Source organism: Nematolebias whitei, chromosome 8 (assembly GCF_014905685.2).
Source record: "Nematolebias whitei isolate Nwh7 chromosome 8, NemWhi1, whole genome shotgun sequence".
NCBI classification, from domain to species: Eukaryota; Metazoa; Chordata; class Actinopteri; order Cyprinodontiformes; family Rivulidae; genus Nematolebias; species Nematolebias whitei.
The window spans coordinates 6,594,093-6,605,537 of NC_056505.1; the positions used below are offsets into that span (position 1 = coordinate 6,594,093).

The 11,445-nt window shown below is 38.8% G+C and overlaps 1 protein-coding gene across 1 annotated transcript in view; it reads left to right on the forward strand.

The window, feature by feature from the left end:
* The window catches only part of LOC119413802 (metal transporter CNNM4), a 50,456-nt gene that overhangs the window by 21,981 nt on the left and 17,030 nt on the right, over nt 1-11,445 (forward strand). The window contains exons 2-4 of the mRNA XM_037680865.1: nt 301-444; nt 2,441-2,575; nt 7,309-7,478. Of these exons, the coding sequence (XP_037536793.1) occupies nt 301-444; nt 2,441-2,575; nt 7,309-7,478 (449 nt within the window). The remainder of the gene's footprint in view (nt 1-300; nt 445-2,440; nt 2,576-7,308; nt 7,479-11,445) is intronic.

Sequence of the window (11,445 nt, forward strand, 5' to 3'; positions counted from 1 at the left end):
AGTTGCTTTAATTTTGGAAGTGGGTGGGGTGTCAGCTTCACTCAGCTCGTTGAAAAGCCGCTTTATGATTTTACTGCACCTGCTGCTTGAGATCCACAAATGGTTTTAATTAAATGTCAATTTTACGTTTCATACATTCCAGCTGTGTCTCTTTGTTCTTTCATCAATTTAGATTAGATGTTTGTGATATGACATTTAGCCCCCAGCTTTCTTTTCCTTGTGTACCGTTTGTTTACGGAGGTCCTGTGCATGGATGGACAGAAGCTCTTAACAGATTTATTTATTTATTGTCCCGTTTAGGAAAGTCCCACCTGGCCATCGTTCAGAAGGTGAACAACGAGGGGGAGGGAGATCCGTTCTATGAAGTGTTGGGGTTGGTCACCCTCGAAGATGTAATCGAGGAGATAATTAAGTCAGAGATTCTGGACGAATCGGACCTTTACAGTAAGTTTTGAGTGCTTTTTTGTGACGCGTGCGTCTTCAGCCGTCTCTTATTTGCTTCATGTTTTGTTTTGAAGGAGCCAGAGTTTCTTCTAATCCTTTCGAATTAGCCCCGAGCAGATATTTTCCAGTTTTTTATGATAATCTTTAAAAGTTTTCTTTGGATATTATTGATTTCATTCCCTGTACCTAATAATTTTCAAAGCTTTTTTGTTTGTTTGCATGTTAATAAAACAACATAACTCTAATTCGTTCAAGCTCCAAACAAAGGACCCAACTGGAAGGCCCCGTCGCACCAGAACGTTTTGGATCATTTGTGCCGGCATATTAAAATTTTTGTCCAAAACTCTGAAGATGGAATAAAAAAATCAACTGGAAGCCTCTTGGACGTAGACGCACCGTATCGCTAATGAGTTGAACAAATATATAATTTATATTTAACATATTAGAAACTGAAACGTTAGAAATAAGTTACTCTACACAGTTGCCCACATGGTTTCTGAGGTATGTCAACTTATGAGTAACTTATATGTAATGTGTGTGAACTCGTGCATAACTTACCTGTTGCATACCTGTAACTTATTCCTAACTTATCAGCAGCACGTCGGCATGCATAGAAAAGTTTGTGCATGCACAAAAGTATTGGCTGGCATTGATGTACGGCAACTTTTGCCATCAAATATCAGAGGACTGGTGACTTTTTCAAAACTTGCACCTAACGTACCTGTTTGCAATTTATTCATACCTCTGCACAAGTGAACCTGTTTCTGTCTGAACACAACTGGCAGACAAAGTATCAGTTAAACTGACAATTTGTTTTGTCGTTTCATTCTTTTTACCTCGGACATCCAAACTTAACAGGCTTAAATGAATATTTGCACAAAGTGAGTCCTAACGCGCTATGAGCTGGAAGACCAGCCACGGGATGACGGATCTGTCAGGTCTTATATCAGGTCTTTGCTGATTTTGTTTTTGCATTTTAAGAACAAATCTTTGAATGTTTGTTTTATTTACTTTTCAAGTTCCTTAGACGTTGTTACGACTCACTGCAACGAATGCTAATATGTCAAGATTTCATGCATCAGGAATATGGAAACATAAACAAAATGAAGCTGCAATCTCCCAAAAATCCAGAAATTTTGGGAAACTTGATCAAATCTACTTTAAAATTAAGGTCTGGCTTGAAGCAAAAGCAAAATTTAAATAAATGAGGAGTGGCTTGAGTCGAATGTACAGTACAGCAGTCCCTCGCTACTTCGCGGTTCGTTTATCGCGGACTCGCTCTATCGCGCTTTTTCAAAATAAGATTGGACACATGACACATTTGGCTGATTGATGGATGAGCCGCACGAGCTGCGTGGAATTTTTATTTAAAATAAATTATTTTATTATTTATTTGCACCTTTGTGCAGCCCGTACTGCAGGATAAACTTCCTGCTGCAGCTGATCAGCTGTTCTCCGTGCAGAGCGGAGGAGTGGGCGTGGCCAATAGCGCTGCAGGTGGCGAAGAGACGACGAGGCAGGGAGCTGAAATCATGACACTCTGTGAGAGCGTTTAGAGACATTGTTTAGAATGTTGCAAGAGTGTGGTAAGGGTTTAAAACGCCTTTATATACAAATATATGATTAATAAAATATACTACTACTTACTACTTGTACTACTATTCCTACGTTGCAGTTTTTCACTTATCGCGGGGCTTCAGGGTACGGCTCCCCCGCGATAAACGAGGGACTACTGTACTGTAATAAAACTAATAAGTTTGTTCTACCTTTGTTAGCAAATAGGGCTGTTTAGAATAAAATTGACTATTTCATATCTTACATTTGTTCTTTATAGTTTATCTCTCTATTGGTTTGATATGCTCCAAATGTTTCAGGCGTTTGTAGGTCGTTAAAGCTCTAAACAGCTTTTAAACAACTGTTTATCTGCTTGTTGATAAGAATTGCATCAAAGTTTTTCATAAATGTCTTGCCTGCTGTGTGTTGTTTCGTTTCCCAGCCGATAATCGCAACAGGAAAAAAGTGGCGCACAACAAGAACAAAAGAGACTTTTCTGCGTTTAAACACGAGAGCGAGTCGAAGGTGAAGATCTCTCCTCAGCTGCTGCTGGTCGCTCATCGCTTCCTGGCTACAGGTGGGCTCAGCTTCGTTTCACGCAGAACGTATTGGGCGTTCCGTGTTTCTAATCTGTTAGCAAAGTGTACACAAAGCTCACATGTTGTCTGTAAATGATGGATTTTGTCCTCCCACCTGTCAGATGACTACAAACAGGCTCGTACAGCACTGAGGAGGTTTGAAGCTATTTACTTACAGAGGATCTATTTCAGTCTGCGCCACAGACTGTGGTCGGCCGTTCACTGGAGAACACGTTGCAGTCTGCCCGTTGGTGTGTTAGCTGATCTGTCCTGAAACAGCTGGCTGCACATGGCATGACGTAGCACTTCCTCCACCTATGCATCATCTGCTTGTGTGACGTACCGGCTACAGCATCTGCAGCATCGTTGGCATTTATCACCTGCTGCTTAGAGACGGGCATCAAGCAAAATTACTTTTCAAATTTTGTTGGCGAAAATTCATTTTTCTTTGAATATTTAACACCCACGTTCTCCCGTCCTGTCCCATTTTGTCCTTCAGCTGAAAACCCTTTAAGTAAGCAAAGGCTTCAGGTACAGAGAAGTGCGCTGCATCCTGCTGGGGATGTTTATATTCTTTTATTTTCACTGGTAAAGTGTGTCATTGTGAAAGGAGATTCAGGTAGTAAAGCTGAGCTCACCAGTGATCATGGTTTACACTTTTATAATACGTTTAAAATAAACTGAGACTGTGAGTTGGGTTTTTAAAGGTAAAGCTGCAGCAGTCACAAGTCTTTAAATTTGACTGTTTTAACTAGAATTCGGTTATTTGAAAATCACTGCCCATCCCTACTATGAAAGAAGAGCAAGAATTTAATCACCTGTGCACGTGTTTGTCTATTTCAAGACATTCAATGAACGAGTGGATGCAGTTTAACGAAACGCTGTTTCCAGCGATTAAGTGCACAATTTAGACCCCAAAGTTCATGCTCAGTAATCCAGATAATAATCCAACAATGTTCAGTCAGGTCATCTGGATGTTTTTTTTTGTTTTTTGTTTTCAGATAGGTTTCGTCTTTCATCCAAAGGACTTCATCAGTCCGAGGAGCCACAAACTTCACAAAGCCACGACACAGAGCCATCTTATCACCAGCAAACTGGTTTATTCCACTATGGGAGTGTGCTGCTTGTGGGACTCCAGTTTGTTTGTGGCTCCACGGACTGAAGAAGTCCTTTGGATGAAGGATGAAACGTCTCAGCAAAAAAAAAGAAACCGTCCACATGACCTGATTGAACATTGTTGTAAAATTGAGAGTTTTGCGTATTTGTCTAATTCATAAAGCTTTCCCAAAATGAGCTTTATGCTCATTTTTGTGTATTTAATGAGCTGTTATTTATTCATTTAGAGAAAAACTCCCATATTGGTTCTGAAAGACCAGCACTGTTTGTAACAGATATTATGTTTATGTTCTATTAAATGAGGCAGTAGTATTTGCATCTTTGGAAAAAATGAACTGCACTGTTGCCTTCACAAAAAGACTTTTTTTTTTTTCTTCCAGAGAAGACAATATTTTATTTACAAATAAATTACCAAAGAATCTAAAGTCCCGTCATAACTGATCATCCTGTTCATATAATGTTGAACAGCATAAAATCATCTCGGTTTAAAAAATGTGGGCATGAAAGGCGGCGGGTGATGTGCGTGGGTTTTAAAAATGCTAGGCCTCTAATTAATGTAGCTACAACAGACAAATATTAATTAAAAAAGACATTGCACAATATTTTTTTATCTTCTATTGAACAAGTTTTAATGAGTTTGATAAAACAGTTGAGTGTAGTCGGTTATAAAAGTGTTGCTGTTCAGTAACTTAAACGTCGTTAAAACAGTCAGTGGGCGGGGCCTGACCTAATATGTGAACCAGAATGACAGGAGCTCGTTTGAATTCCAACATTGGCCATTTGTTACATGTGTGCATGTGCACGCTGCACAGGTCTTTGTTTGCACGCTGTTCTGCTTCTTTGTTCCAAGTGTGGGTGTGGACCGGGCCTCTTATGGCTGAACACTGATTGCGACAGTCTGCCTCACGAGGGTTGAGAAATCCGTGTAAACTAAAAAAACATTTAGTAAGTTCCTGCTGTCGAACCACTGACAAAATCACAAGCGTGAGCGTGGAGTCCGACGAACAAACCTGCTGTGGGTTTCTTCCAGTCGGCATTAATTTAAAGTCTAACTTGTACTTACTGTATTATTTCACCTATTTGTCAGACTTTAAAAAGCATTCTTATTATATCTTTCAAATGATATTATCAGTTTTTAGGCCGTTTAAAGAAAATCTGTGCTCTTGTGTTTAAATTGGTGAAAACTACAGCTACTTTAAAATATATATTTATTTGTATTTTGTAATAAATATATTGTCTAAACCTGTGATGTAACGCACTCAGACGTAAAAAAACCAACCTTCTAAAACCCGATGATGGTAAAAATATTTCTCATTTTACTTTCCACCTAAACCTGAGTATCTCAGTACATACATTTAATTTGAGAGGCTAAACCTTTGACTGTTATAATAAATGCTGAAGTTTTCCCAAATATTGATAAGTTTCTAATAAAATCATTGTTTTGTGTCTTTTAAAATGATTTAAAATGGACTTTATGGGTAAAAGCTTGCAAACATTTTCTGAATGAATGTATTATATCTTGTTTTAATGGGTTAAAATGAAAATAATTAGCATCATCAGCAATGTTTAAATAAATAATACAAAATATCAGACTTTTATGATTCTGTTTTTGAACAGTTTTGTTTGCAGGTTTGATCTCCTCACTATAAGTGCAAAATTAATGCAAAGACAGATTTTTACTGCAAGTATTGTTAAAAATACCTTTAATATGCACAATCTATTAACCTCTTTGTTTTATTTAGAAAGTCCAGATTTAGCTTTAGCAATCATTTATTGTATATTCACAGGTCCAGTTTAAATTTGCTGATGTGTTTTGTTGAAAAACACCTTCATAAAGTCATGGTGGTGAACTGCGAGCTACGTTTGCCCGATTCGAGCTGTTAGGGCTGAAGACAACAACCTGCAGGAGAGGAAAGCTGTTTGTTGTGTAACGCTCAATGTTGGCGGCTTTGTTCCTGCAGGGAGGTTCCTTCTCTCTAAAGTGAGCAGGGTTTCACAATTTGTTATTAAGAAGATTTGTTCCACCGTTTCCCTGCTCTCAGATTTCATCCTGTCGGCTTGAACTTTTTCTAACGTGCTGGGAAAAAATGAAGGAGAAGAGTGTTTTATTGCCATAAACACCACACCCCGAGATGTCACTTTAAAAATTGAAAAAGTAAAACGCTTACAGGGGTGAGCATCTTTTTTTTTTTTTTTTTTACTGGAGGGCCTTTTTTTAATGAAGGGGATTGAAGAACCACAAACTGAACTGAAGGTTCGTGGTGCCACCTGGATCCATCATATTTATCCATCATATCTGCAAACATACGGTAAAGGTTTGCTCCGTTCTGCTTGTAGAGCAACACGTAGCAAACATTTGTTGCACATTTTGAGTTTGATATCTTTGCAACAAGTTTACAAGCAGTGCATTTAATGTGCTAACGTCTGTATATTTAGACATCTTCTTTTAATAACCTTCAACACAGAAATGTCAAATTACACATGTGGATGGGACAAGGATGAGCACTGTTGCTTTCAAGGTCACTGTGTCAAAGGTCACAGGTGACACCTTTGTTATAGCCTTGTCTAAGCTCCAGTATATCGTCTAAGCAACACGAAATGTCAATTTGTCCCCTAAATTGTCCCCCATCTGTCCCTCCGTCAGGATTTTTCATCGAGATATACTGTATAGATGTTTTATAACTATTATGGCTGAGAAAGTTAACCGCCCATGAACCGTGTGTTTGAGTTACTGTAGAGTTCTTTTCTCTGTCAGAGAAAGCTGAATGAGGAGCTGATTTGATCCTGCATGTACAGCTGGATGGCCGAGGTCATCAGTGTCTGCCTCTGAGCCGAGAGCTGATAAGGTTATAGAAGCAAACCTCGCACGCTGCCCGGTGCAGATCGTCGTGTCCGGGCGTGTAACTTCTGTACATCAGTTGTGAACGTCTGCCCTTGCAAGTAAAACTGTAAAAGTAAAATTCATGCTTTGTATTTTGATTACTCTGACCATTTACCGGCAGTACTTTTAAGTTTTTATCTGTTACAACTTTTTTTTTTTTTTTTTTATGTGACGCCTACTTTAATAAAAACAAGCATTCTGTTATAACTCGTTAAGAATCTAATTTATAACTTGTCTTAACATTTCTTAAGTTCCTTTAATAAATTATCGTCTAATTCATTTCAGGTTGTTTTGTTCTCGTTTTTGTTGACATCGAGAGTCAGGTTGTCGATGGACAAAGGGCCGTTTCTGGCTCACGTGTGATTTATAGTTTTCTGCTTTTGCTTAAAATCTTTTTATAATCACAAACGATTTAACGTCTAACTGACTTTTAAGACAACAAAAACAGTCGCGCTCGATTTTAAAATGTTTTTCCTTTGGTTCATAAATGGTTAATCTATTCTCTGTGTTGATTTAAATGATGTTATTATTTCACCATAAAATTAGCTCGTTACTCGTGCACGTTCACCGCCTTTAATTAATTAATGTAAATATTGAATCAGATGTTCTCTGGTGGAAAAGATGCTTCAGTCAGAGCGGAGCTCAAACAAATATTTACAGCAGTTAAACGAGAGAGTGGCTTTTATTACAAATTGTTTTGATATTTTTCTTTATTTATTTTCTCTCTTCCTGCAGAGGTGTGCTTGTTCAACATGACTCAGATCTCAGATAAGGTGCTGCTCCGAATTTTACGGCACCCCGACGTCATCCAGGAGATCAAGTTCAACGAGAACGACAAGCGATCGTCTCATCACTACATCTACCAGAGAGGGAAGCCCGTCGACTACTTCATCCTCATCCTGCAGGTACGCACTCGTTAAGAGCCTCAGAGTGATTTTTTTTTAATGAGACTTATAAATGTAGTCAAAACGAGACAGAAACTAGTCAGACGTTAAATTAAACCAAAATAAAGATATGATAAAAGTGAAATCAGTCTGATAAAACCCGACGACTGATTTTGGTTCTTTAATATAAATTCACGTCATGTGGGTAGATAAACACTGCATGTTAACGTTTCATCACTGGATGTTCATCTACAACTGATCAACTTTTGGAGTTAACCTAATTAAAGATGGCCGCCACGGCCAATCAGCACAAAACACATATAATGAAGTTATTTTACAAACGTTGAGCCAAAACTTGGTGTGGTAGTAGCTGAGCGTTTTCACCAACACATTCAGAGCACGATCAAATGTGCCAAGTTTTTCCTTAAACTTTGGCGTTAACCGTTGGTGTCAACCTTGTCTGTTAGCAAAATATCTCCTGAACCACTCATCTCGGTTTAATGAAACTCTGAGAGGAATCATTGAATCTGCAAAGGAGTAACTTTTTGGGTCAGTCTAATAAAGGACGGCCGTCACAACTAATAATATCACAATTTCATAGTTGGGAGTGTGTGCGTCACTTAACATTTCCAGGAATTTGACACATTCAGCAGGTAAATTTACGTCGTTATACAAACCTAATTTATTTGCTCGAAACTGGTCCGTGTTAAACGTTCCTTTAAGATCAGAACCAAGATTTTTCATATATTTTTAGCCATGCTCCTTTTTCAGCATGATTTGGTTGCATTTTTGTTGCCATAGTTGAGAATACCATATTTTTTGCAGTTTAAGTCACATTTTTTTGCATAAATTAACATGTCTGCAACTTATACAGCAAAGTGACATATTTATGTTCCCCCCCCATATTTATAAACCAATTTTTGTCTGAGATCTGACGAATTAATTCATTCTGACATGGAAAATATTGAACACTACCATTTTCAGCCACTAGAGGGCCCTCGACTAATATGGCAAGCCAAGTGTCTCATTAATAGATAAAAGTGGCTATTAATGACACACTTGGCTTGCCATACAAAGCCACCTTCGTCTCGCTCCGGAAATCCTGGAGCAAAAGTCTAATTAGCTGCATTTCGCCTGGGCGTCAAAGTGCATTTATTAAGGAAAAGTTCAACTGAGACACACCTTTGCTATCATTTCGAGCAAACAAATAATTGTTTTTAAGTGTTAATCTTGTTAAATTCTTGTTAAAGTTCTCCTGTGCATGCTCCCGCAGCCGCCATTTGGCAGCCATTAGATTTTTGGCACAACACCGGCGCACATTTCCAGGTTGTCAGCGGTGACGCGTAATAGATGAGACTTATACGGCGAAGCAACGTATTTATGCTTTTTCCACTTTATTAGACATATTTGGACTGATGCGACTTATATGGCGATGCAACGTGTACGGCGGCAATTATGGTATATATTGTTATTAAGTTATATTTGTATGAAAAGCTTCATAACACAGGCAGCATACACTCAGGATGCCAGTCCTCCGTCCTCATTTTGCTGTATTTCAGACCCCTTGATCGTAAAACGTCTTCAGTGCATCGACACGCCAACATTTCACCTCATCCAGTGTTTTCTCTGCCAGAAACGTTAATAACTGGACCGATAAATGGGAGAAACGCGGTCGTGTATGTCAGCTCTAACAGCTACGTGGGTTTGTTTATGTAACCCCTGACCCCCTACCCATGATGATGTGCGTGCAGAAAACTATGAATTTTATTATTAACATCAGCCAACGCAAACATTTCTGTAACTGAATCAGGTTTCACAGATATTGAGCTAAATTTGGTGTGGTGGTAGCAGTGATCCTTCAAGCTCCGGTGCTTCACGAGGTCGTGCATAACGAGTTTGACCAAAACGGCTACAACTCCAGCTTCATCGTAAGAGTTCAGTTTAAATCTCTGGTACGGAAGGCGGTAGGCGATGTGCATTGTTTAAAGGAACGCTGAGCTTTAAATTGATCTCACTTCCACCTGAGAACTGTCTCTGCGCTCCATAAAATCCATCAAGGCAGATCACGAGCACGGCCTTTGCTCCTCGGATGGATTCAGTTTGTGTACATGTACATGAGCTCCAAAATCTCACAGGGTGGGAAAACTACGCACTGTTGTCTTTATCTTACTCTTTCACACACTTAATTTCCTACTCCATGTCTTGGTCTTTGCTCCTAAACAGTCATTATGGTGGTGGTGGTGGTGGTGGGGGGGGGGGGGGGGGGGGTGTTATCTTCTTGTCGTAGTTTTCCTCTGTGAGATATCTCAGCTGCTGAGGACCCCACATGTAGCTCAATCTTCTTAAACCTTTCTGGAAAGGATGGCGTTTAGTGTCGGCGTGACTTAGTTAACAACTAAATCAGATGAAACTAGGTTGAATTTAAGGCAACAACTGATATAAATTAAATCCAGGTGGTTTTAATTAATGTTAGCCTGTCTTAATTAATATTTTGTTTCAGCTGCAAATAATCCAATGAGATCATAATCTCCGGATCACACAAGTCTTTTCATGTGTTTTTTATATTTGCAATGTAGCCGCATGTTTCTCACATTTCAGTAAGATATATTTTAAAACAGAAAGAAACTGACAACAATGATTTGTTTTATTTCGTTTTGTGACGATGCTGATGATGCAACACGTCACAACACAGGTCTTTGTTCGGAGAGCCGTCAAAAAGTCGAGAACCATCAGGAAAACTTAACCCAGACCACTCCAACTGGTATTCCCTCTCACTGAAGAAACCAGGATTATGAAACGAAAACCTGATCCAGTTAAGCTCATAACTCAAATCAAGGTCACGCTTAAAATATAAATAATTATCAACCCATGTAGCAAAAATATATCTGTAGTTTGTATTAATAATCTGAGCTTGTTTAGTTGTTTGTCTTTGTAAGAACTGCCAGGTTAGATATCCTCTATGATGTCCTTCAAGTGTTATTGAGTCTCATTTTTATATAAATTCATCTTAAATATAAAAGACTCAGCTACTGCCACATCAAATTTTACCTCAGTATCTGTTAAAAAAATGATGATTTATCTGCATTTTTATGTTTGATAAAGTCGATTAGTTTTGGTGGCCATCTTGAATTTGGTTTTCTCCAAAAGTTAATGAGTTGTTTACAGACAACACAAGATGCAAACACATTGAAAACATTAAAGAAATTGATTAAAGTTTCTGCTAATCTCTGTAAGAAAAGACAAAGAAAAGAGCTTTGCAGACGGGTCATGGGGTCACTGTGGAGTTAAAATCCAACAATTTAACTCCTCAAACTGCAGGGCTTAGAGAGCGTTAATGCACATCTGGTAACACTGGACCAGATGTTCATCATTTATTTTATTTTTTAGTTCTTTACCTCACTGAGCCTCTTACACACGTCACATGAGCACAAGCCATGCAACACCGCAGAGGCAGCAAACCACACAACCTGACTTTTTTTTTTTTTGACAGATAAATTAGCTCACAACACAAAAACACCCACATAGACCAGTTTCCTCGTCGCACTTTTGCGTGTTATGAGAAAAACGCAGACACTTAAATTGCAACGTGCGGAACAAATTGAAGACAAGACTTTGACAATTATAAGTAGGTATGGGAACAAAAGTGGGACAAACCGGTTTGATGAGTTAGACCTTATCGCTGGTGTTAACTAAAGGCTCCAGGTGACGGTGGTGTCTCACTGGACTGTGACTGTTAGTGACTCAAAAGGAGCTTCTGTTGCTGTTCCACTAAATTCTGCATGTTTGTAACCAACGAGCTGTGTGGCCAGGTTTGGAGCACAGTTTTTGAAAAATCAGTGTTTCAGGTGCAAAGCTGCATTCTTGGCCGTGCACATTATTTAGCTGTCTACCTCGACTCACTTTGTACCCATCTTTTACCCACTTTCATCTTTTACCCACTTTCATCTTTTACCCGCTTTCATCTTTTACCCACTTTCATCTTTTACCC